The 26,773-nt window shown below is 48.0% G+C and overlaps 2 protein-coding genes across 3 annotated transcripts; both read right to left on the bottom strand.

Annotated features, from left to right (window-relative positions):
• Nucleotides 1-585: 585 nt before the first annotated feature.
• On the bottom strand, nt 586-6,568 carry LOC137662767 (2-hydroxyacylsphingosine 1-beta-galactosyltransferase-like). The gene is given in 9 exon segments (XM_068399455.1): nt 586-658; nt 660-739; nt 741-900; nt 1,905-2,004; nt 2,007-2,123; nt 2,505-2,581; nt 2,753-2,883; nt 2,886-2,894; nt 5,732-6,568. Coding segments are annotated over 9 exon segments (1,584 nt in total).
• A 7,550-nt stretch (nt 6,569-14,118) lies between these two features.
• On the bottom strand, nt 14,119-26,195 carry NOLC1 (nucleolar and coiled-body phosphoprotein 1). Of its 2 annotated transcripts, none has more exons than XM_068398671.1 (14): nt 26,070-26,195; nt 25,917-25,972; nt 25,650-25,771; nt 24,000-24,115; nt 23,081-23,216; nt 22,452-22,555; nt 21,611-21,761; nt 20,593-20,733; nt 20,085-20,174; nt 18,613-18,759; nt 17,800-18,387; nt 17,023-17,135; nt 16,551-16,631; nt 14,119-16,265 (listed from the first exon to the last, which is right to left on the bottom strand). In XM_068398671.1, exons 1-14 carry the CDS (start codon nt 26,178-26,180, stop codon nt 16,107-16,109), a joined length of 2,115 nt encoding a protein of 704 aa, XP_068254772.1. In that variant the 5' UTR covers nt 26,181-26,195; the 3' UTR covers nt 14,119-16,106. The 2 variants fall into 2 exon arrangements, with proteins under 2 accessions (XP_068254772.1, XP_068254773.1); XM_068398672.1 differs by having other exon boundaries at nt 17,821-18,387.
• Between the last annotated feature and the right edge of the window lie 578 nt (nt 26,196-26,773).

Raw genomic sequence — 26,773 nt, 5'->3', positions numbered from 1 at the left:
AAACACAAACAGGATTGCACAGGGTTGATGGAAGCAGGAATAATTTTTACCCACAGAACTTAAAACAGACCAATTTCATTGTCTTGTAGATGATACTTTCAGCGCCCTTCCCTGTCCACAGCTCTACTTCAGGTCCTCACCTGCACATAAAGGAATCCTGACTCCCGACGCTGTTGGTAATAAGGTAGAGGAGAAACGGTGTCTGCCACACATGAAATGCTATTCCTACCTCCAGAGCCTCCATAGAGATCCAAAAAGCCAGAAGAGCAACACCAGCATCTAAATCAACGTGCAATAGAAAGGGAACAACTTGCACTCCTCCCTGTAAGTCTACCTACCCATGCCCCATTCCCAGCATCCTGGCCAAGTGCTTCCACCCATGCCTGAATTCGCGCCCCCGCCCACAGGTGCTGTACACAGAGGTGTGCATGCAGGACTTTGCAATACTCCTCCCTCCCCGCTCTCTTCTCATCCAGACATGCTGATCTTTCACCCCTCTCCATGCCTGCGTGCCATACATTTCTTGGCACAGCAGCAGTTCGTTTCACAGTGATGGGATGTGCCCTGGAACACGCTGGAGACCTACTACTGCAATTTCTTCTCTTCTGTGAAATGGCCTTTCATGCAATTGCCATTCTGATACACAGGGCTGGCCCCTTCTTCTGCACCGCACCACAGCTTTGTAGAAGATGAATCCAATACTGGCCAGACACAGACAGAGAAGAGCCAAGATGTCCAGAGCAGAAGTACTCATATAAGGGAGGTCGTAGACAGCAGGGGCGAAGATACGGTGCCCCATCGTGACGAAGGATGTACTCCAGCCAGTACACTGTCCTATTGAGAGCATGCATTGGTCTGTCCAGGTGCAGAGCTGAGATGAGCTTGGCCGCTCTTCTGTAGCTGCAAGGGAAGAAGACAAGAAGTTATCCTTCTGACCAGGAGCTTCATAGCTGAGGAAGTGGTCTGAGATATCCAGTGGTGCTTTCAAGTCCCAATGCTACCTCGGGAGAGTGCAAATTTCTTCCACTATTCTCTTTCTATCTGCCTCTGAAAGCCACTTCGATGGCAACCATTAGCCATGGCAGCACAAGCCAGAGTGCGTTGTAATTTGTGTGTTGTAAACAAGGCTGGCAGTTCAGCTCCCGAGTCCCTGCTCAGTGGGTTCATAGGGATTGTTGCTTTCCAAGGGGAGTTTCCACCCAAAGACCTCACCCAGCATCAAGCAACAGTTGCACACTTGATGACTGGCCAAATCCTTCAAGGTACCGAGTTGCAACACCTTAACAACTTACACTGAGGTCAGTAGTTGAAAGCTCCTAATAGCTAACAAAAAAAAAAAAAAAAAAAAAAAAAAAAAAAAATCAAGCTGTCAGACAACAATTCAAACACTAGCAGTTGCATGTGTCCTGTTAGAAAGTGAGAGCCCTCTGTCACTGTACCGCAGCAGATCTAGGAAAGGGAAGAGTATCCAGTTGTCAGAAGGAACAGATGGAGCACTACCTGCAGTCCACTGCCTGCGCTGTTTCTACAGAAAGGCTGTTTTGGACAAGACCAGGGAGATCCCAAGGTGAAGGTTGTGATCTTACTTTCCCTAATGACAGGCTGGCGTTAAAAGGAGAAGAAGTTTGTGCCTAACTATCTCAGAAAGCTTTCTAAGAAAATTATAGTCAGAGCCAAACAGGAGTATATTATGCTAACAGCAAATGCTGGAGTATCTCCTCCTGGGCCACATCTCAGGATTTCAAGGCACTAACACATCTGGCCAGCTGAGCAATGCTTGCAACTCTGCTTGGCCCAGAAGCCACTACAGGCTTTGTAGGTGGGGTAAACACAAAGACACACATAGAGTGGTCCCTACATAGAGTCTGCACCAAGGAAGAGCTCGATGCTTCCAGATGCCTCACCTGGGGTCAGAGATAACCGTGACGATGGCCTGGTAAAGATCCTCTTCTTTTACTCTGTTCCAGTCCATGAGGATACCCATGCCCTTCGCCTGCACTCGGTCATGATGTCAAACTGGTCTCCATAGAAAGGAAATCCCACCACTGGCACACCGTGATGAATTGCCTCAAATATACCGTTCATCCCGCAGTGGCTGACGAAGGCTTTCACGTTGGGATGGCCTGCAGGCAAAGAAACAGCAGCAGGTCAGTGCCTTGCACACTGAAACAGGGATACCGGTGGCTTCCTCAACACACAGCGTTGATGTATGTTTAGGGAAAACCAGGCACGCTGAGCAGAGGGGATGTTACCCTTTGGGAACACACCTGGCTTTTGGTAGCCCAAAACTTGCCGAGTAGCGCCTGGAGGAGGAGGGAGAGAGGGGCCAAGATGCAGCTTCAAGCAGGTGTTAGGTGAGGACCATGTTTTGTACAGATCAGACTCTCAACAAGCAACAGACTTAGACCCACACAGGTGCTGTTGTCCTTGTATGCCTTTGCTGTGGTTTGGGCTAAACTCCAGCGATGTTGCTGGCAGCACACACACACAAAACCCAGACTTACCTAGCAGGTCGTTCTGGGGCAGCCACCCCATCATCAGCGTATTCTCACCCAGGTTTCTTGGCTTCTGCCCAAAGTACCTGTGGGAAGAGATAAAGGAGTGGGAAAAAAAGGGAAAAAAAACACAGAGAACAATTATAAATTCAGTCAGATCAAGAGATGGAAAGCAAATTCTGTGTTTTGGAGATGAATCACCTCTCACATTGATTTTCATCCAACTCAAGTTAAGAGGAATCCCATTCCCTCCTCACCTCCACACCACCCTCTGTGGGAGGCGAGCAAACGCGCCAGCCATCTTCTCCACCAAGTCGCTTGGAAGAGCTCGGATCCCAATGCCAAAGGAGACAACAACAACACCAGCATCTGCTGCTTCCACCCAGAGACACGCAGACCCTGCGGGCAAAACACACACAGCTGCCTTGAAGTCTTGTGGAGAAAGGCCCTTACCACTGTTGCCTCTGCCAGTAGAAAACTATGAGAGGTATGAGGCCAAGTCCACCTGGAGCACAAAGTTACGTGGTTTTGACCAGGCAGCAAACTCTAAAAATGCTGTGATTTCTGCAGCCAGCCAGGCAGAAATTACATAAGCACCTGCTGGGCTTGGGAGCTTGCAGGGAGCTGTCCAAAACTTGCATTTCATAGCATTGCCTCCTGCTTTGGAGGTAACACAATTATTTCTTTGTCAAAGAGGGCTCTGGAAACATAGGGCCCACACAGGAGCAGCCAGAGCAGCAAAGGAAATTGGGATAAAAAGAGGAAGGCTATTTTCCATCACCACTAAGGCAGGAGACCTGTCAGGGTCTCTAGCTGTATGTAGGCTGATACAACAGATGAAACATCATGCAAGAAGAGTGGGGAACAACATCTCGCTGGAGATTCCCCACAAAATCTCCAATGTTGAAAGCTCCTGGAGGTGGCAGAAGGTTTTGCCATCTTGCCAGAAGACTTCTACCCATCCTTGACAGCTACTTGCAGGTAGTAGATTTAGTGTTTGGTCATTAGGCAGAGAGGTAGCTACAGCTCCAGGAGAAACCACAGCTGTTTGTCCTTCATTTAGAGGCTACCTGTAATTCTACATAAACAGGTGTGTATCCAGAACAGAGACCTCCTTTTTTCAAGCAGGGCCAGAAGGCTGCAGGAAGAAGAAATCAGCCACAACAGCTGCTGTGGAGCAAACACAGACTATTCCCTTTCATGCCAGGCTGGGCTGAGCCTATTTCTCATTACAGATTCTGTCCTGCTTCAAGTTTTCAATCTATCACGGTCAGGAGCATTTTAGGGAAGTTTCCTAAAATGTTTCTTTGAATATGAACACTTCCTTGAAATAAACACTGTAGAAGAACATGAAGGGCAAAAAAATCGTTATTCCTGTTATTAAGGGAGAAAAATAGGATGATTAATTCAGAATGTCTTCTTAGTAGTAGTTTACAGGTTGGGGGATCACGGTACAGAAGAGTTACAAAGCACGTTTTAGTGTTATTTTCTGTGGATGTTTGTCCTTTGTTAGATGCTTCAGGGACTCAAACATAACTTTGCAGAAGTTTAAAAAGCCCTAAAACAACCCAACGACCAAGAATCAAAATGTTTTCAACTAAGATTTTGGTTTCTTCATTCTCTTGAGTTTCACATCTTTTGAGCAATACAACCACTAAAACTGCTAAAGAAGTGAAAGGACTAGTTTTGCTTTTCTAGATAGAAGTACGGTGACTCATAAACAGATTATTACATTATCCATTATAATTGGGCCTTAACATTTGACTCTCAGAAATAGCATTCAAGTTGCTAGGGAAGCATGGTTGATCACCCAAAGTTCTCACCATCTCTCAGATACATATCTGTATTTCACTGTGTCCTAATTAAAGGAACTCGCAATCATAGTGTTTCAAATATGAGGAAATAAACACCTTAACTATGTAACTTTGCTCCAGTTAAGATGGGAGATTCCTTAAGCTACACCTAGATGTACAGAGGCCCTCTCTTCTGCTGGCATCATGTAACCTGGGTACACACATGCCTGTCTGCTAGCATGACAGCCACTGCCTACTGCAGGGGTCTGGACTTATCTCCATCATTCTTCCCTTAGGCGCCCTGGGATCAGTTCTGGAATCTGTGAAGCACATGAGTAATGTCACAGCAAACAACTCCCTTCTTTATAAGACAGGTGTGTATGCGGCCAGATCAGACCAAGCCAGTGTTTTGCAAGACCTGTGAGGCAGCCACACTGACACAGCTTTTGGAGCACCCTATGTGCACTGCATTACCTGCATGCCATGCCACATGGGAAAGGGTGATGTGCAGCCATACACATCTGCAGAACTTCTGTTCTACAGCACCTGACCTCACTTTTTCCTTTTAACTGGAAAAAATTGGCACCCAAAATACTGTCTCTATTAAAGCTGCCATCAGAGATCTTGACAGGCCTCTAAGCATTTGAAACTTGAATCTTGCCTCCATTTTGGTCCCTTAGCTGGGACACCAGGACCACCTGACTGCCTGAGTGTCATTATCCAGGTCTATTTCCCCTCAGTGTTTCTAAAAGTTGTAAGGCAATGGGAGGAGTGGCAGACAGGTCCTGCTCTGTTCCAATATTGTCCTCAGTTGGAGGTTTTAAGAGCTTGTCCCTCTGAATTCATTACAAGGGATAGTGAGGTACAGGCCAGAGAAAGCCTCTGGGATGCCTGGGGAGTTTTACCTTAGGGCTGGATCTTGAGAAAAAGGGGGTGATACACTTCAGTTTTGTACACTTTGGGATTGCACATGGAATTTGATGAGGGAACAAGCACGGCTCACCTCTATGGGTTCTTAAGACTACAAGCTCAAGTGCCAAAACACCCTGCGAGAAATAAGATTAAGGAGGAAATTCTTCATTGACATAAATCAGTGATGAAGAATGAAGACTAATTGTTCTTCCCATTTCTGCTTCAAGTATAGGAACAAACAAACTGCTCATGATCAAGTCCCAGGGGCAACACTGCCAATTTAGGACTTCCACACACCATTTTACATGGACAGCAAAGCCAAATCCCGCTTCAGGGTGGACAACTTAATTCTACACCCACCCTGCAACCTCAATGCTCCCTGCCTCCCTACTGCACCCCGGCACAAAAACACAGCAGCTTTCCAGACTCCTGTGGTGTCAGAGCATTCACAAGGGTCTTCAAAAGCAGATTTGCACTGAGTAACTCCCCAGCTAAATGTGCAGTCACAGCTCAAAGCTTTCCTGCACTTACCACTGGGAGGGGCTTTGCAGGCTCAGCGAGGATCCCCCCTGTGAAAATGACATGGGGGAGTGTTGGCCGTGGGAAGTCCAGCACCACATCGTTACATAGGAAGAAGAGGCTAGTTCCATGAACAAGGTCCAACATGGATGTCTTCGGCTCCACTCTGTGCTTCTCCATGAGACGTTCAAACTTGGGCAGGATGATCAGCTTTGTGGCCACGCGAGTGATCATGTAGACTAGGAGATTCCAAGTCCTACCAAAGAAGCTCATCCTGTCTGTCATGAGGGAGTTGAACTCAGGGACGTAGGCAATGGGGGAAGTTGCACCAATCTCCGCTGGGAACCAGAAACCAGTGGAGATCACGGCATATTTGACATGGAGAATGTGGGCCAGGATAAAGCCACACATCTCATTGGGGTCCACCAACAGCAGGTCAAAGTGCTCATGCTGGAGTTTCTGCAGAAGGGTAGAGTTTCCCAGTACTAGGTCACAGTTTTCCAGATACTTCTCCAAAAAGGAAAACATCTCCAGAGAGGTCATCTTCCCTTGGAAGACACGCTTTATCTTCTCCTGCACCCAGGCATCTGCGCTTTCTGTGCTGAAGATACCCCAGTACCTCTGCATGCGGAAGCTGGGCAGGTAGGTTTCCACATCCCGACCCTCATGAAGAAGTAGCACAGGGTCATGGCCCCGGTCAGCCATTGCCTCTGCCACTCGCATAAAGACTCGCAAGTGGCTGTCAAAGACTATGGTGGGCATGATCAGCACCTTGGCACAGTGAGATGGCTCCAGACTGAAAGCAGACACTAGGAAGAGAAGAGCAGCAGGACATGGTAGTGCCTTCATCATCTTCGTCACTGCAGGGAGAGAAACGTGCCATTAATATAGTATGAAATACTCTGTCATGTACTTGGGTAACTAACAACTGGGATTTGTAGCTGCAAGCTAGAAGCTCACGAGCTGGGAGAGGAGAGCAGTCTGGAGTTCACCACTGGAAAAGAAAGAAAACAAAAAACCAATAAAAAACCTCACAAAACAAAAATCCTGAAGTCAGATATCAGGGGAGTTTTCCAGACATTCAAAACCTCTTCGCTCAAAAACTAGCAGACTGGCTTACAGAGAGTTGGAGAGGGAGAGCGGCTGGAGGAGCTCTGCTGGGTCACAGCACCAGCAGAGACACTCACTTCTCAATCCCCGGTTACCGCTACAGAACCAGCACAGCTGGATTTCATTTCTATTTCTGCCCAGCCAGAATGGCTGGTTCCCTCTGAGCCCTTGATGTCTGTGCAAGCTCGCTGGGAGGCCTGCAGAGCCCGGTGGGAATGCAGAGAGGCGTGCTCTGGCTTTGGCCCTTGCAAGGCTGGCAAGCCACCTTGCTTAGTGCAGATGGGGCAGGAGTGAGCGAGCCCAAGTCACAGCAGGGCCCTTTGAGAGGAACTGCAATCCCAGAGAGCACAGCAGGGGTCTGGACAGAGAGCTGCTCCGCTACAGATCAGCCGTGGGAGAATGGAGAGGCTCAGAGGAAAGGGCTGGGAAGGGAAAGCAGGCACCAGGATACTGATGCACTGGAAGAAGGCAAACCCAGAAAGCAGCCCCAGAGATAACGTGCAACGCCCATGGCACACTGACGCCCCTTAGTCACACTCCTACGGCCATCATCCCATTCCCAGTTTGGTGAAACACCCAGCGTTTCTGTTGTGTAAGGGGTGTTGCTACATTACTGGAAGTGAATGCGCCTCACCCACACCTTACATTATTTTGGGAGAAGAATTACATGATAATTATTTGGGAACAGTCAGAAGCAGAGCTGTGTCCTGAGGACCCAGTTCAGACATGCCAGGAAGGGTGGGAACAGTTATAAGTGGTTTTTGGATGGCCCCACACGCTAAGACCCAGGGGGGCTGCAGGGATGTACTAGAGCAGAATTTGGTCCAAGATTTTCTGCCAGCCTCTCCACTATTGCTTGATCAATTAAGAGGCAGGAAAGAAAGTCCCGGGTAAGATCTTGCTAAATACAATCTTCAGACTGCCCTCAGCAACTGGGTATCTCTGGCCAGAGATAGCACGTGGGGGTACAGACACGGGAGACTAAAGTGCCATACTCCCCCTCCATTGCTTTCCTGTCCCATGTGGGCATGGACGTGGGAAAGAAACAGAGCAGCTGCTGGCTGAGACCCTCTCCTGTTTCAAAGGCAACTCCTACTAGGGCTTGGACGGCCACCCTTCCCACCCAGGGACAACTGGGTGGCTGTGCCTGCAAGAGCAATGTGAAACACAAGAAATGCTAGCAGATATCAAGGGGGTGGTTGGACACACAGAGCAAGAGCTCCAGGAGGATGGAGACAAAGGTGATGGGCTAGAGAGAAGAGAGCAGAAGCCCTGCAACAAAAGTAAGGATCTGCTCAGGATCCTGCCTCCCTGCCAGCTGGAACAGGGAGGTTGTAGTGAAGTGGGAGTCGGCCTCTTCTCCCAGGCAACTAGTGATAGGACAAGAGGATGTAGCCTCAAGCTTTGTCAGGGTAGGTTCAGGTTGGACATTAGGAAGAATTTCTTCTCAGAAAGGGTTATTAGATGTTGGAATGGGCTGCCCAGGGAGGTGGTGGAGTCACCATCTCTGGATGTGTTTAAGAAAAGACTGGACATGGCACTTAGTGCCATGGTCTAGTTGACATGGTGGTGTCAGGGCAATGGTTGGACTCTATGATCCCAGAGGTCTCTTCCAACATGAGTGATTCTGTGATTCTGTGACCAGAGCCTGCTGCAGGAGGGGTGGGCAGGGGGAAGCCCTCGTGTGACTGCCACCGCAGGCAGCAACATCCCCGCCTGCCCTGCACACCTGGCCACCATCAGCTGCTGGGAGTTTGCTTTCAAAGCCACAGCAAAGCATTGAAATTGAAATGGGAGGCAGCAAAAAGGGAGCAGAGAGAAAACATCCCTCAGACTCCCCTGAGAAGCCTCTTACTGGGCTGAAATTTTCCCCTTGGTTTTGCCCTATTTAACAAGTTTGACAGGGTACAATTTTGGTATCAATGGAAGATTACATCAGTTTAACTTAAGTAACTGAACAGCTACAGCTCTAAAGACAGACGTTTCTTTAATTCAGGTGTCTTGTATTAGGTTGAAGTACTAAAACCTCTGACAGCCAGCAGTCTGAGCAGAGAAGCCCATGAAGAAAGAGCAGGAAACAGACCCCATTGCAAGGACCCTGCCCTTTACATCTCTGCTCCAGTACCTTGTATTGCCTAGTTCCTGCCAAGGACCAGGAAACCCATATCCATGGGGCTGAATTACTTCCCCTCCTGCACCTTAGTCTCTATCCAGCTCTTGTCCACAGTAAGAAGTGTTTTCACTGTAAACATCTCAAGAGTTAAGAAAGCAGCATGATTCATTTGAAGCCAAAAGGAAAAGGCATCTTCACTTGGATGCTCAAAACTCTTCCTGGAATAAGAAACCAAAGTTTGCCTCATCTGTTGGCTATGATCCAGAAAAAACAGGACCCTCTGCTACCACCAAGTTGATGACAGACAACTCAGTTGTGGCTAATTGATGGAAGCCAAAACTCCGTTCAGGCAGGCAGGTGTGCAGCTCTGAGAGCAACTCTGCCACTGCAGGAAGGTGTCGCACTACAAGCAGGAGCTGCCCAGGAGAATCTCTAGTAAAAACCTAGAAGATACAATGCTGTATACAGTAAACTTAATAAAGCATATACTGAAGTAGGGAAGTCTCACTATCTGTCACGGTTCAAAGCTGGGCTGGCTACTAAATGGAGGAGAGATGGTTTCTATTAACCCTTTCTTTCCCCATAAGGGAAAAGGAAAAGAGAAAAGGGAAAGAGACTTACAGGTTGGAAAATTAAAACAGCTTTAATAAAACAATAGCAATGAAAAGGAGTATAATAATAATAATGGAAATAATTAAATGTACACAAATATACATAAAACCAAGATCGAGCTACCCTTATGATGATAATGTCATCACTGATGCTGCAGGGCAGGCACTGGGAAGTCCCAGACTGGACTCGGTGGCAGACGGGAACTGGACTCAGGAACACACAGATTGGGATCAAAGGCAGAAGAACAGAGTCCTCTTCAGACGCTGGCCACAGAAGAAGAGAGGATGACCCTTGTGATCCCTCAGCTTTATACCAAGAATGACACGTATGGGACGGAATACTTCGTTGGTCAGTTTTGGGTCACCTGTCCTGTCCACTCCTCCCCACAAGCGCAACCCTTTTACGGTCTTTCACTTGTTGAACATAAGAGATTTAGCAGTGACCTTGGTTTCTATAGGAATAAGTATGAGCTAGAGCCTTTCTGCATACCATTCATGCTGTTACCTTAGTAATAACTATAAACTTCAAGAGTTATCAATTCTAGGAGTGGACACTGTCTGACAAACATGTAGTCAATTTCAGAAAGTGCAGTTACTTAGAAGAAACTTAACTGAAAGGAAAAAAATTACTGAAATGAGAATTGGTTCTGTCCCAGTCCAAACCAGGACACCGTCAATCACATCCAACCCAGTGCTTGGTGGGCTTCTGTGCTCTGGTTTTGGATTATCACAGACTTGTGCTTCACCAGAGTCACCTGGGTAAACAACACTAACACTAAAATACTAACACTCATATTATGGTATACTAATATTAGTATTACAGTATACTAATACAAGTATTAGTATTTTAGTATAGAAAACACTGAGCAAGAAAAAAAACCTCCCTTCAAATATAAGCCTTCCCAGGCAGCCTACAGTCCAGAGTTTTTTAAAACACTGTTCGCACACAGAGCGAATAGTGCACAGATGGTCTGCTCAAAACAGCGTACCTTTCTAGCATTTTTCATTCCACATCTTCATGGCGGCCTGCAAGAAACACAGAGAGTAAACAAAGCCCAGATCCCTAAAAGACCAAAGAGAACAACCACAGCAGTGATGAGGTCAGCATCAGAATAACTCATACTTTGCACCACACTTGGTGCTACTGCTTCCACGCAATGGCGTCAGAAGCACTCTGCTCATCCTCATCCATTTTGGACAAAGATTTGATGTAGTCCCAAATCAGTTCCAAACTTTTGGGACCTTAGGCCATCTTCAACATCCTTCCTGGATCATTGGAGTTTTATGGAGGAAGCTCTATAGGCAAGGTGGGAATCTGCGGGCCAGCAGGAGGTCAGCAGTCCACGGTACTAAAGAAAATACTGGTCCATAACAACTGACAAAAGAAATACAGATCTGTATCTCAGCTTGTCAAGGCATTTGAAACTACACACATCTTCAAGAACTTGAGCTGAGGGATGGTGTCAAACACCACACATCTGCATCCCCACCTGGCCTCTCATCATACATTAAATCTGTCTGGGTGATAAGCAAGATTCCCCCCACACCATATCCACAGGCTTCCTGGTGGTCTTCTGGAATGGACTGAGATGGTTTGTGACACCACAGTGCTCTGCAAGAGCAAGTTCTTCTGGATAGCCTTTTCCCTTCACTTGCAATAGGGTTGCAAGAGAGAGAAGTAGCTGATGTGAGGCTGTGCTCCTTGTGAGCAGTCTCAGGTCTGCAGCGTGGAAGCACTTAAGAACATTATTTGTAATCCCTGGACGCAAGAGACAGAAAGACTTGGGGCCATTTCCAAATATTCATGTGGGCCATAGACCTCGAGGTGAGAGCATACAACAGTTCAGTGCACATCTTGGTCTCAAGAAGGGGTTATGTCTGTACGACAGTCAAGTGGAACAAGTTCTTGAGACTGCAAAGAACACTGGAGAGATACAAGTCCACCAAACTTTAGAGAAGCACTCAGGAGGGGTGGGGAAGAAAAGTCTTCCATTTTCTGTCCTGTCATTTCAGCCCCTTTCTGCAGAGAAGCGCCGCATTAAAGGAGAGAAGTCATTAAACACCCCAGAAGGTTGTGAAACCTTGTGTAGGAAGCACTGGGGATTGATAAAGTCCCGACAGACAAGTCCGATCACATTTGACAGAATTACAGCAGTAGAGAAGCTAGAGATGAGTCTTATCTTCAATAAAGCAACTGACGCCCTCGCATTAAAAAAAAAAACAAAACAACAAACCAAACCAAACAGCTCCTTGGCTCCGAGCACACCGGAGAAACGAGACCTGGCTGAGATGCCATAAACAAGGGTTGAGAATGGATACGTAGGAATAGGAGGCAGAACAGGAGGGGAAGACACTCCTGAGATCTAATCGCCTAGAGGAAAACGAAGCAAGTTACACAAAAGCGCTTTGAACATTTGTTCAGGTGCCAAGGCTCTGATCCTGCACAGTTAAGCTGATGCTTAACTCGTGCCCTTCAGTAGCTCCGGTGAAGCTACCCAGGCTGTTCACACACGCGTCCCGGCAGAGCCAGGGCCGAGCTGACAGCTGGGAACCCAAACCGTTCCCCTCTCTCCAGCAGCACGGGAGCATCCAGGTGCCCCTGCCATGAGCTCAGAAAGTTCACCCCCGCCCTTCAGCGCTCACCCGAAGCGCGGCTGGCAGCGTGCAGCACCTGGGGCTGCTGCCACCGCACGCACCCACCGCTCGCACCGAGCCAACCCGCCTGCGCAGCTCACCGACGCCGTGCGGCCGCCAGCACACCGGGGCAGAGGGACGCTCCTCCTCGCACGGCAGCGGGCAGGACGGCCGGCGGCGGGGCAGACGCCGCAGCCCTTGGCCGTGCCGGCACTGGCGGCGGCGGGGCGCTCCCCGGGGCTCCCCAACAGGGAGGCAGCGCCGCACTTGCGAAGCCCACAGCCGCCCCGCCGGGACGGGGGGCGAGGAGCACCGGCCGCAGCCGCTCCCGTGCAGGCTCTGCTCGGGCCGCCTGACCCGGACCCGGACCCCTCCGCCGCGCCCGCCCCGCCGGCAGCGGTGCCGGCACCCACCTGCAGCCAGTCCCGCTGGGAGCGCGGCCCCGAGTGGCGGCGCCCGAGGCGCGGGCGATGGGAGGAGAGCGGCCACCGCCCGCCCGCCTTCCCCTTTCAGGCCGGCCGGCGGCGGGCGCGGGCGGGGCCCGGGCGGCGCAGTCCCAGCCCACGGGCCGCACCCACGGGCCGCCCCGCCCGGCCCGGGCCGGGCCAGGCGCTCGGCCCGCGCGGAGGCAGGGCGAGAGGGTCGGCGGGGAGGGCGCGGAGAGCCGCCCCCGCAGGCAGGGACTGCCAGCGCCCGCTGGTGTCTCCTGCCAGGCCAGTGCGTCCAAACGGTGTCAAAGCATCTCTCCAGTGCCCGGTGCTGGACCCTGCTCAGACACAGGGCCAGGACCCCCCTGCGGGCCCTGGGAGAGGAAGGGAACAGGGGGCTGCGCTGCTCTCAAGCTGCATGTGTATTGGTCAGGACAGCAAAATGGAAAGGATGGCGCACCGGGGAATGAGGTGGCTAGGGACAGTGTCCCAGGGCACCCATACAGGTACAGCACATGCCAGAGGGGGATGTCCTGTTAGTCGGGTTCCAGCATTAACCACAGCTGAAACTGCACCAGTGATGCACTGGGAAACTAGGCCTGAGTGCTCCACGAGGTGTTTCCTTTATACGAGGACAGCAGCAGGGAGCAGAGATGTAGGTTAAGCCTGCCTAGCAGCTGCAAAAGCTTGTGCAGGGAGCAATTTTTCCCTAAGTGTCAAACACACGGAAGAGCACATAGCTTTGGGAATCTCACAAGCCATTTCCTCCCGCCCAGTACTTGTTGCACTTGCTTGGTCAGGTGCTGATCTCCAGCGAGGCTAATGACATTCTTTGCATCTGTGCTGAAACTTCAGTGTTACACCTTCTCTTAGAACATCACGTTCGAGGTGGAAGGCTGTGGCAGACAGCATTGGTTACAGAGCAACTGACAGCCCAATCCACCTGGCAATTCATCCTCACCTTTCCATAGAGGCATAGCACAAGGGGTTAAAATAAGCATTACAGCACACAAAACCTCCACCAGGCCCTACCAATTAGCAAGTTTCTTTTCCCTGCACACATGGCTACAGCAGAGGAAGAGATCTAAGGGGACACAGAAATTACCTCTTTTAACCAGAATTTTTCAGTTATGCCTATTGTTTCTTATTCCCATGGGCTGGTGCTACTTAAGTTATATTGCCAGCTGCCACACAGCTAATTTGGTAGCAATATTTGAGAAGAGCTAACTAGGTATCCTGGTGGGAAGGGACTTGAGCAGCCTGTTTGTCTTGGTATAAGCAAATATTCTTCTAGAGTTTTACCCAAATTTCTTGCAGAGTCACTCGACAGCCAGCTGCCCCTTTCACTTCTGAAGGCCTGTTACATGCACATGAGCACGTAACTAAGGAGACAAGAAGTGGTTGTAGACAGACATAGAGACAGTGCTACATTACCCCCAGCACTGATACCCTCCCTTTTCCCACCCGCTATTCCACACCTTTAACTACCAGATCCACTTCAGGTTACAAAGGCAGCAATCTTTATTTTCTGACACGTTAAAATTCTCACACTTAAAATACCCCCCAAAATATAAAAGTTTTTTAAAGTTTAAGAGTTCCAAAAGTAAATTCCTGACAAACAGAAGAAAGAGGGCAAATGACAAATCAGAAGCATGATGCTCAAATCCCCAGGCAGAAAATACTCTCTTCCCAACATCCTTTGGCCTCTAACCTTTAATTCCTTCTAACAGCTGTGGTCTCCTGGGCCCCTCTGCGCTGTAGCTTAGAATCCAAGCACAGGGCGATTGTGCAAGCCAAAGGGCAAGTCCTGAAAAATGCTCCCTGGAACAAGTTGCAGCTCATGTATATGGGGGTGGCTTATCAAGTCTCATCCAACCCTCAATTAGGTGACACTGCTTTGCACACAGATGTAGCTTCCTCTGACAACAGGGCTCTTCTCATTGTTGCCCTTTGGGAAGGGAATGGCAACATGGAAAGCAGGCCCTGCATAACCTCTCTCAGTGGCCGGCAGTTTCATGAGATGGGGTGGGCAGTTCTCACAGCTCACTACCCATTTCCCAAACATGCACTACCGCTGTTGAATTCATACTGGCTATGGTCTCACCACACTGCTCAAGAAACTAAAATTAACTTAACCAACCCAACAGGGGGAAAAAAGTAGTTGGGAGAACCATTTTCTACCAGATGCGATTGCACCAGAAATAAGGAGGCAGTCACACAACTGGACGGAAAGCAAGCCCTCCTCTCAACAGCAGTAAGCAGTTATCTCAGTTGCTCATTAAATCTGTTTAGGCTGCAAGTTACTGAACTTGTTTGAGGCTCCCCATACCGAACATGTACTTGTAGCTAACACTTCAAACCTTACAGCACCAGGTCTTATTTGCCTTACTGCTATGGGGAAACTGGCATTTTATGTCTTGAGAGGGATTTAACAGATGGAAACCAGCTGAAAGAGCAAGTGATCCAACCCAGAAAAGACATTTAAGGCATTAATGATACATTCATCTCGACTCCTAACAAGCTGCACGGCACATTGCTGGGAGTAAGCGTAAGCTGGCATGTTTTATGTTCAGAGAGAAGTAAAGCCACACTGCAGTCAGAACCTCTGAAACAAACACTGCAAAAAGCAGAGCTGGGTAGAAAAGAGGGCTTTCTCTCCTCTCCCTCCTTACCCATTCCCACTGAGCCAAACACCACAACCTCTATGCAGTCAAGAGCTTCTGCACATCTCCACGCCCCCGCTACATTCCCAATGAACGTGTTATCAAGAGTGCCACAGCAGTACGATAGACCTTGGTCTTTCTGACAAGAGGCCCCAACTTGCAACTGCAAGCAATACAGTTACTCAACTACTAAGGTGTATTTAGACTCTGCTTCTCCAGGTATTCTGGTTAGTGGGTTCAATAGGAGTGGAAGGAAGAGGAAGGTAAGAATTTATTGCAAGGTGAAATCATAAAAGGAGGAAACAGAACAGAGGAACCCTGTAACACTGCAACTGTGAACTTGAAATGTCAGGTGGGGATTATAGCCAGAGGGTTCAAATCACTTGTTGCTCTTAGAGAAACTAGCCAAAGGCAAGTTACAATACTTGCCATGTCACAGGTATCCAAGTTAAACTGGCTAAAGAAGAAGCGGGAGCTTAAGACACAGGAGAATGATTTCTTTCTTCTACTAGATGGGCAGGAAACCGAAATGAAAAATCACTGCCAGCCTTTTAAAATAAGACTGTAGAAATGAACGGCTTGGAGGTCACCCTAGTGATGCCAATAACACCAGCTCAAGGATGGTTCCAAATCAGGGACCTAAACCAGAATTAGAAATAAAAGGGGGAAATAACCAACCATTCTCCCACAACCCCACGCTGGAGCTGCCTGCCCCACAATGGGCTAGGGGAGGTAGCATTCCAGGCAGGCTTGACATCCATAACATCCACATGCCCATCCAAGCCATTCTGGTGAGCAGATGGTTTATGAATTCCCCAGAAAACATTCTCAGTCACTTTCAAACTTGACAGAATTGACTTGGGTCGATATAGTGCCCCCACGGTAGCTGCCTCGTTTTTTCTTTGTCTTCTCATGTCGGAAAGATTTGCCTTTAGTGAATTTCAGGATATTGTTAGCCTTCTCACCCCAGTCACCAGCTGCTCCTTTCTGTGAGGGATGAAGGGGGAGGGGAAAAAGAAATTTAGGTCAGTACCCAAGAGAATAAAGGCAATGCTTTGCACTTCATTCTGCCCAGCAAACACCAGGACATTGACACTGCAGCCGATACCGCTCTCCCACGCACCCCTGCCAGTGCTCACACACTTCCTAACAGCACCTCCTGGTGGAGAAAGTTCCCACCAAAAGGACCGCCCACAAGCACTCCAAGGCTGCTCTGCCAACATGTATTTGTAGAGGCCAAGTGTTACCACTCTGGGCACTACCTAGCCATACCTTTGCTTCAAATGAGTTATCAGCAAAACGGGCATCCAGCTCAATCTCTTCTTCCCTTACTCGGCGGAATGGAGAGGCTGGCTGTTAAAGAAAACGACACAGTAAGCACATACACGTGCATGATATTCCCTTAGTGACAATCTCCTTCCCTCCTTGCCCTGCAAATATGGAGCCCTGTTCACATCACCTCAATCTTTAAGTGTTTCTCAGATGCATAATCCTTTCCCTTCTTCAGATCAGGCAGCACAGGGATGCTCCTGTGCAAGCACATCCAATCAGCCTTTGCCAGAATAATATGATGCACATACATGCACTCCCTAGGGTTCTCCAGACAAGGTTCAAGTGCTCGAGGAGGGAGCAAAAATACAAATAATCCTGTGGGCCCAACCTCCCCCAAAACCCCAAACACGCCTACTTGTTCAGGAGGCAGAGATGCCTCTCCCACCAGTCACTACAGTCTGCCCTCTCTCACCTGTTTCACCTTGGGAACTGTGTGTGGTGTTTTGGCTTTGATCTTTGCCTTTTTACTGTGTGGTGTCTCTGGCTCCTGAACATCTTCCCTCTTCTGCTTCTTCCTGATCGTGCCTGTTAGATGTACAGCAGTAAAACTTCAAAGAGAGTAACTGCAGTATTGGGAAACGTAATGGCATCTCTCTCCCAGAATGCAAACCCAGTGTTGACACACAGTCCCTGCACTACCTCACTCAGAAAACAGACTGTTGTAACAGACACTAATAGCCATTCTGGGTCAGCAAGGGTTTTGCCATCCTATCCTAATGGATAAAGATAATTTTGTGGAATAGGGTGCACTTGAGAAAGTTCTGCTCATTAAAATTTGCCAGTTCTTGGAATCACACAGTATGCACTTGCAAACACCACTAGTAAGTTCAAAGTTGTTTCCCTCCTAGAGCGATAAGGATTGAGACTGTGCATTGAGGCATCATCTATGGTGTCCCACTCAACACAGACAACGTCCTCAAGCAGTCTGCCTTGCTGTCACTAACAATTTTGTGCATGCACAGATGGCAACTGGCAAGAACTGTACAGAAATGTGTTTCATGTTACCACAAATTCCATTGCCAGCAGATATGCAATACAGACAAAAATGAGCACACCAAATTAAAACTAGCCCTTGTCTCTCAGTACTGCACCAAATGGCATAATCTAATAGCACACAGAGATTAGACTAATATTGTTTAGGAAAGGTCCCATTCATGCTTAGCTCAGTAACACTGCCTGACAGACTCACTTGCCAGGCTGTAGGTAATACCTCCATTGGCTTTTCCAGTCTCTTCTTCAGAGCTGCTTTCACTGCTGCTACTGCTGCCACCAGCTGGCTTAGACTTCAGGTTATTTGCTGCTGGTGTGGATGCTTTTGCCTCCTCTGTGGAGGCAGTGGTCTTAGAACTGTTCTGTGCCCCTTTCCCTGCCTTTTTGGGCTTCTCATCCTCTTCACTGGAACTATCAGATGAGCTGCTACTACTACTAGAAGCAGCCGCCTTCTTCCCCACAGTTGCTTTTGCTGCCCCTGTAGTTTTGTTGGTTGGTTTCACTGCTGGCTTCTTTTCTTTTTCTTCTTCACTGCTTGAGCTATCAGAGTCAGAAGTGCTTGCTTTGGGAGCTGGGGTAGAAGGTTTGGACACTGGTTTACCCACTTGGCCACATAATTTAGCTGGAGTGCCTTTCTTCTTCTTCTCATCCTCAGAGCTGCTGGAGCTGCTATCTGAATCAGAACTAGTTTGTGCTTTCTTTGTGGCAGCTTGTGACTTCTTTGCTGCAGGCGTTGCCGCTTTAGTTGTGGGTTTCACAGGGGCCTTCTTGTCAGAGCTATCAGAATCTAGAATGGAAAGGAAAAGAATAATCATGGCTAAGCCCCATTCCTTCAACATGAAGCTAACATGCAGATTCAATATTGATACACAGTGCACTTGATTAGCTGCTTGAAACAACACTGCAATGGGTATTGCTGTCCAATTGCACCCTCATACCCTGCCCAGAAACAGAGAGGTCTGGGCAAGCACAACATGCATGTGGACATTCTCATTTTCTCCCACCCCAATACCTGAGCTGTCCGAGGAGGAACTGGATTCTTTCTTTGCTTGTTCAGACTTGACAGCTACTTTTGCTGGTTTGGAAGTATTCTTTATCACAGGTTGTTTAGCTGGGAGCTTCCTCCCTACCTTCTTCTTATCATCTTCAGAGCTAGAATCTAAACAAAAAAACAGGATGTTCTTTAAGTTAATAAGCTTCTGATGCAAGTTACTTTAGTAATAACATGTATATAACTCATGGGGAAGTGAAAAGCAAAATGGGTTGTGGCCCAAGGCTGAGCCACCAGGTAACTGTTAATAAGCAGCATCTGATGAACACTTCCTGAATGGTGAGGGGACAGCACTCATCTTTCCATGGATCATCTTTGTTGGGAAGAAGTGGAAACAAGCAGTTTAAGTTCTTCACTAATGCACGCACAAGGAAGCACATATTTGGAAAATAGCGTAAGAGAAGAGGTGTGGAATAAGGGACTGGAGAAAGTACAGGTATCACCAAGAACAAACTCAGGGAGAAGAAACATCAAGAAAAGAAGCTATGTGGTAAAGATCAGGGAACAGGCAAGAAATTAGGAGATAAAACTGACAAAGCAGAGAAAGTGAGGCAGCAACAGGGCAGTATCTCGTTTCAGCTTTCTATTTCCTGTACCACAGATGTGTTTAGCAGCAGTTTGAGGATGGACTGGAGACTCCTGTGTACAAATATGCCTTTGTATTGTGTGTCAGCAATCTGGAATGCAAAGCCTGATCTATTCCAACATTTCTGAACACTTTAGTAACAGTAATCAAAACCTTGCCCATTTGTGAGAAACTAGGCAAAAAACCCAGACTCCTGCCACTTGTTGAAGGGTCACACAGTCTAGTGCTAGCTGTCAGCAGACAGACAGGCAGCGGCCACCCACAGTCCCTGCTGTGGCACCAGAGAGATGTTAAGAGACCCAACAGGAGCATTTGCAGAGGAAATGTAGCACATAGGGAACTTGCATGGGAAATACAGCATTGCAAACCTTAAACCTGATCAACAGAAGATACAAAGCACACTGCTACTTATTTCTAGCGTCACGTTAGGAGAATGCATCTTTTGAGACTATTTTGAACTTGGTACAGTGATAATTTGTTTATTTTGGAAATGTCTCCCAAAACCCATTTCTGGCAACAGAAACCAAAAAGCTTGACATAGATCCTCAAAAAGTGTAACCGTTAACCTTCCTGGAGAAACCTGACACGCATGATGCCCCACCCTTTCCATCCAGCAACATGCAGACCTTTCTGCACTTGCCAATGGTCTCCTTGGTGTCTTACGGTCAGGCTCCACTCTGCATAGCAGGACGTTGTTTTTCAATTTCACACCTTGTTAGCTATGGAGACTGTGAAGCTTTCAAGCTCACAGGCTAAGGATCTTGGCAGACACACCGCTATATAGCTACTTGACCAATAAAAACATTTAACAAAAAAAAAAAAATCAAAACTTTATTTCTTGAATTACCTGAATCACTGTCAGAACTGGATTCAGCCTTCTTGGTAGTCACAGCTTTGGTTTTGGGGCCAGAGACTATTTTAGCTACTACTGTTTTGCCTGCAAAAGCAAGTCTAAAATTAACAGGCCACATCCACACCAAACCTCTATCCCAAGACCCAAACCCTTCCAGATGTGAAAAAGCTCCCTCCCAAGTATACCAGCCATTCAGCCAGCAACATCACAAACAAAGCAAGGACCTGGCCAGCTGCAGTAATGGGCCTGGCTCATTCCCACTAAACTAGATCCCGATGACTTTTCAAACCAACATGTCCAAAGTAATCCAACCTGCACACAGTTTGGATCTTGAGGACATTGAGTGTTCTGTTCAGGATGCCTTTAAATTACTCGGAAGCTTCCCCAGAGAAGCAAACAGCAACACAGACCAAAGGCTTTATCGAGGAAAACCAAGAGATTGACAAAACACGGTCCGCATCATGTAGTACTTCCTTTGCAGCCTCCTCTCTTCACAACGTACCTGCTCCTCCCTTTGGGGTCACCTGCTCTGCCTCATCACTACTGTCTGAAGAGTCACTGCTCTCAGCCTTTTTTGCAGGAGCCTTGGCAAGGCCTTTCTTTGTCTGCGTAGCTTGAGGAGGTGGTACAGCACTGTACTGACCTACAAAGAGAGACACAGCATTCAGATACCTGTATGATAACACAAGCAACACATGTGAGATATTTGTTGTAGTTTGAATAAAGCACTTCTGCTATTTGGTTCCATTTATTCCTCTTCTGTAGGTATAGTGAAAGATACAAGATTATAATTTGAAAGGTTACACCCACCCCACTGCTACCTCCTGTTTCTGCTGTGAGTTTAATTCCCCTCCAGGGGTTCAGCTGACCCAAACATCTTTGCAGAAGTTTCCTCTGCAGTTTAGGAAGAATGGGAGCTTGTGTCACCAAACTTTTTCAGAAAAAAAAGAGAGATGTCAGTTGTTTTCTTTTACTGCCTCCTCAAATTGTCTGGTTAGAGAATCAGACTGAGTTTCGATGTCTGATCATCCACTCAGATCAGCTCTCTACCAGAATCCTAAAAGCACTATACTATATTGAACAGAGGCCCATTTAGCCCATCAGCTGGACTACAACTGAACACAGGATACTTCACAAAAAAACCTAAAAAAGCTTCAATTGCTGCAGTTACAGAATAACCAAGCCACTGGCAAGTTATTTCCCAAATCCTGGTAGACTGGAAACCTGCAAGAATGTCCCTAAAGGCTACGTGAATAGAAGACATGCAGCAAACTAAGCAGAGTCTGTCACAATCTCTCCCATTCCCCATGTCTTATGAGAGAGAAGCTGAATTGTAAGCTTAGCCCCAACAGCACACATGAAAAAAGCTGCTGTATTTCTGGTTCACGATACCACCACCAGCACTACCTGGAACCTTGTGTGCTGTAAGACTTGCCTGTGTCCCGCACACGCTTCTCCCGGGACAATGGGACTAGCAGAAAGCGCCCTCCCATACAGCAGCAATGGTATTTAGTACTTACCAGACTTCGGCTTTTGTTTTGCAGGTGGCTTTTCATCGTCTGAGCTGTCAGAGGAGTCCTCACTACTGGAACTTTCCTTGGCACGTTTGTTTTTCCCTGGACATGCTTGAGTGGCTGCAGGTTTTGGCAGAGGTGATTTCTTGGGAACAGCCTTATCACAAGAAGGAAAGAAATACACATTAACAAAAGAAGTTACAGAGATCTTGTGGGGACAGTTGGATGTGGATCTTGTTTCACTCTATACCTCAGTTAAGAGAACAAATTTTGAAGACAAAGACAGCACGATTCTCAAACGCAAATTTTAGGAAACACATGAGCATGATGATCTTTCCGGTCATTCTGCTGTTGTTTTCTGCTGTATGAATTCCTAATGAGGAGCTCCTCTGACTAAGGAGCACAGAACTGACTGAAATGGTAGCAACTGCCACTTGATTAAACACAACTATGATTATTTTTGTGTTGCAGCAAATATTTTTAAACATTTAAACATTGAGAAGACTCAAAGTTACAGATAACTAAGCACAAGAGAGTCATGCAAAAGTGAACATATAATGGAGACTATAATATGGTTATGGCACAATAGATGTTTTCCTGTAAAAGGAAGGAGCAGAGGAAGAAGGAACAAATTTGTATTAGGGAACAAAGCCAGTGCATGGAGAGGCACTAGAACACATAATCCCACTGTATAAAGGAGAAGGAGGTATAATAGCCACACACACTGTGCTCAGCATCTGTGTAGTCTGTGCCTTTGTCTACACATTTCAGTCCCTGCAAGACAGAGATACATCCAGTCTTACTAGAATTCTACAGCGTTCATGATGTTTTTCATAGTCTAATTTACCTTCTTCGGCGCAGTCTTCTCCTCATCAGAATCTTCACTACTGCTGCTACTGCTTGCTGCTTTTCCGTTCTCCACCTTGGTGGTCGCCTGGGCAGCTTTACTTCCTGTTGAGACAAGTAAAAAGAGAAATTAGAAAATATGCTATGGGAGATAAGGGGTAATTACATTCAGCATGAAGTATCATAGAGAGAAAAGAACCACAGGAAGCCAATAGGGCACATTAGGGCAGTACTGCAAAACCGCTGTTTTATCCTACTGCGAGCTTAGAGAAAGTTTTCAGAAAACTCTCTGTTCTAGGTCATCAGAAGTTCCACGACTAAAGGCTAAAGGTCTTCCCTGCTCTTTGAGGCGAAGACATTGACAAAAGCACAACTTCAACAGTTAAGGTTGCTGATTACAGCTACTTATGCAAACAATGCAGCATTTGGGACCAGATGTTTTATTTGCCATCAGTTCTACACATCTTCCATGTCAGAAGCAGACTGGACTGGAGTGCAAATGGCAGTGACAGCAGATTTTCAGACTGCTATGTTAATCCATATGCCTTTGCACATAGATACAGCCCCCATCACTGCTCCCCTGGCTTTTTTGGTTTTGCGCTTTGACCCATGATATTCAGTAAGAGGTACCTGATTTAGGTGTTGCTGGTTTTGGTGCCTGTTTCTTTGGCGCTTCTTCATCTGAGCTGCTTGAACTGGAACTCTCTGCTTTCTTCTGAGGCTGGATTTTGGTTCCAGCTGGCTTCACCACAGGTTTTGCACCTTTCTAAACAACAGGAGGGAAAACTGATTAGCCCTTGTAGCCATGAAAAGAAAAAGAGGCTAATAAGTGGGAATCATGTACAGAGAGTATAAACAGCTGTCTTTCACAGAGGTTACCATTTTGACTTGGAAACACCACTCTGCCTAATGGTTAGGGCCTGAAAATCCCTGGATAACAATTTTGCTCTGGGAAACTTCCCAGTAGCCCATGGGAGACTCCCTTTGCACCTCAGTCTCCAGTTCTGCCTCCTCAAAAGGGGGCAGGCTCTGGGGCTGGCACTATTCTCTTCCTTCTCCAGAGCACAGTAGTTTGAAGACTGAAAACACTGACTGGGCAACTCTGGTTGCTCTCCTCTAGCATACACTGACATCATTCTTCCTTCTCCTCACCTCTCACGACCATGACTGCAGCAAGAAAAAGGAAAGAAAAGATTCTCTTTTTATATATACACATATACGTAGAAAAAAGACGAAATTTATTTTAGCAATTGTAAATAAATCTTTCTCTGCAAAAAAGTAAGCCCTAGCAGTCTTAGCATAAAAGCAAACAGCAGACTTGGATATGAAACAAAGTGAGTGCTGGACATGAAATTAATTTTTCACAGGACCAGTCCAAATGGCACACTGTCCACTACAGAAATGTCTTCTTACCTCGCAGCTGCAGCAGTCCAGGCACTTCACAGTTCAGGAAAAGTGAGTCCAATTTCACAGAGAATTATGCTGGTCAAATTTGCTATTACCCATCACTGTTAATCATGCATTAAAGAGGCTGGAAACAAAAGCTGACCTTTGCTGGCTTCTTCTCCTCCTCTGAGTCTGAATCATCACTGGAGTCCTCGCTGCTGCTCTCTGCCTTCTTGGCTGGCTGAACTGCTTTTGCCTTGGGCACAGCTGCTGCTTTAGCTGCAAATAAGGTACAGTGCACATTGATGATAAGTTAATTCAAACTTTCAACTACCTACATCCTGCACTAGTGGGTATCAGGGCAAAAGGATATACTAAGGTCATTAAACCATGACTGGAGTTTGTAACACTGACTTTGTTTCTTGAGCAGGGCATGGCATGGCAGAAGACTCCAAAATGGGTAGGCAAGAGGATAAAACAAATTCTAGATTTTATCTTTGTCACGTACACAACTAAGCGCAGACTTCTATCACCAAAAAGGACACCCCACAAGGAATGTGTCCCCACAAACTGAGATACCATTAACTGGGTCTGCACACCTTCTGGCTTACAAAAACCCATTGAACAAGCACAGACTTCCAAAGTCTGTGTTAACGTTCCAGACACTTTGCTTAACGTGTTTTAGCCAAATCTACTCCTCCGTGGTTACTGACTGCTTTTTAATAACATGGAGCAAAAGAAATCATTTTGCCTCAAGTTATATTTGCAACTGTCCTTATCAAATAAAAATCAGACCTAAGTTCAAATTCAGCTTTAGGATGGCTCAAGTTGAAGACCAGATTTCTCTCTGTGTGTCTCTCTCTCCCTGTCTATTCCTTCTTTCCCACAAATCTGCTGCTAGATGCACACAAACGTGCGTACACCATGATGAAGGCAAGGCACAAGAACAAATCCAGATAAAAAGGGAAGAATACAGCTCACCACATGCCAAAGTGCAGTAGAGGAATGTAGCAAGTAAAGGAGGGTAGTAACCTCACACAAGCAGCAGGTGAGGATATTTGACATTTCTCTGGAACTCTAGGATACTTTCTACAACTACCCTGCATCGAACGGGTCATGGTGCCCACCAATACACAGAGAGCCTGATAAATCCTGGCCATGCTGGAGTTTTGTCAACTTATGCATATTTTAACAAATGTGAAACCACTTATAAAATCTGAATCAGTTTTCCTATGATAGCAAGATGAGAAACCATTCTTTAAAGCTCTCAGTAAAACTGAGAGTCATTGGAAAATAGCACAGGAAAAAATCATGAGGTACCCACCTCCCATGAAGTGAGTATCAGCCCAATCTACATGCACTCAAAAACCAATTTCACTCAATATTTAAATAAACACATAATTTGAATGTGCCAAAGCAAGTAGGAGTAACCCCATTGAGATATCCTATCAGTGAGTGTTTGGAAAGCAGAATCTCAATATAGACAAGGCAATGAAGGTGCTACTTCAATAGCACCTTCAAAACTCAATACAGCCCAATGCCTTCACCAGCCTCAGCCAAAAGAGACAAACTGAATGGCTAAAGCCTTCTAGTGGGTACAAACCTTGACATGCTTAAATTACAACTGGATAAAGACATCACCCTTAGCTAGGATGAACATATTCTACCTGCCATGGGCAAAAGACCTGCCAGAAACAAGATCCGTCAATACAAACCCAGTCCTTGATAGCCCCTGAAGCGGAGGTCTACATCCAGGTGAGGAGCCAATGTCAAACACAACCCTGGCCTGCCCGAGGGCGCGCACAAACCCCACCTGGTTTCTTGGCTGGGGGCGTCTCATCCTCCTCGCTGGAGCTGTCACCGCTGCTGGAGGACGGTTTCCTCTTCGCCTGGGGGCCGTTGGGAACGAGCTTTCTCTTCTTGGCCGCCGGAGACCTACAGGGAGAAAGGCTGAGCTGGGGACCTCACGAGGCGAAAGTCAGACGGCGGCTGGCGCCCGAGGGAGTCCGGCAGCGCAGCGGAGGCCCGCCCTCACCCCGGGCCCGGTAAGCGCGGCTCTCGCCGCCGGAAGGGCACTTACTTCAGCCAGTAACTGAAGATGTCCAGGAGGGAGGCGGCGTTGGGGTCCTGCTCCTTCTGCCGCAAGAGAGAGGCCGCGTCAGTCAGTCGGTCGGTCGGTCGGCCGGCCGCCACCGCCCCCCCGCCCCACCAGGCCGCCCCCCGCCCCGCTCACCGCCGCCGCCTCTCTGGCGAAGGCGCGCGCGGCGCCCTCGAAGCGGTTCTCGCGCAGGAAGGCGAGCACGAAGGGGAAGAGGTCGCTGGGCACCGCTCGCCACTCCGCCATGCTGCCCCGCCGCCACGTGCCCCCGGCGCGCACGCGCACGCAGCGCCACGTACCGCCGTGCGCGCGGCTCCGCCTCCCCGCCATGTTGGCCGGCCCGTGAGGGGCGGGGCGGGCCGCGTGGTGCGGGTCTCGGTGCTCCGCAGCGGCAGCCTGCAGGAGAGTCTTGCTGACGGGGCGGGCGCGCAGAGCGGGGACCGGCGAGGCACAGCCGTCCTCCCGGCGTGAGGGCATCCGGAAAGGCCCCGCTCAGTGGCGGCGCCCGCGTCTGTGTGAAGGCAACAAGGAGGGCGCTTGTGGCGCAAAGGCAGGCGTAGGGCCCGCAGTGGGGAGCAGGAGGGGGGAGCCCGGGACAGTCTCTGCAAGGAAACCCAGGAGCGTGCGTGTGACATCGGAAGACTTCAGTCCACTTAAACCCCTTCTTCCCCATATCAGTCTGTTCCTAGTTGTAATCCGTTTTAAATGATCCCTAGAAGGACAATGGTATGGAGCAGAAGGAGCAAGGCTGTTCCATGCAGGAGAACAAACCGGTAGCCGTGGGCAACCTCAGTGCTGGCAGTGCCCTCACCAACAGGGTGCAGTCCCACATAGCGTGA

This window comes from Nyctibius grandis, chromosome 4, assembly GCF_013368605.1.
Source record: "Nyctibius grandis isolate bNycGra1 chromosome 4, bNycGra1.pri, whole genome shotgun sequence".
NCBI classification, from domain to species: domain Eukaryota; kingdom Metazoa; phylum Chordata; class Aves; order Nyctibiiformes; family Nyctibiidae; genus Nyctibius; species Nyctibius grandis.
This window is presented reverse-complemented; position numbering and strand designations above follow the sequence as displayed.

What these genes read in the sequence shown, in the direction of transcription:
- NOLC1 (XM_068398671.1), bottom strand. Translation starts at nt 26,180, where the DNA reads ATGGCGGAGTGGCGAGCGGTGCCCAGCGACCTCTTCCCCTTCGTGCTC. An exon ending in TCGCCAGAGAGGCGGCGGCG is followed by an intron (nt 25,973 to 26,069) that starts GTGAGCGGGGCG and finishes CTCTTGCGGCAG; the next exon opens with AAGGAGCAGGACCCCAACGC. An exon ending in AAAACAAAAGCCGAAGTCTG is followed by an intron (nt 20,734 to 21,610) that starts GTAAGTACTAAA and finishes CTCTCTTTGTAG; the next exon opens with GTCAGTACAGTGCTGTACCA.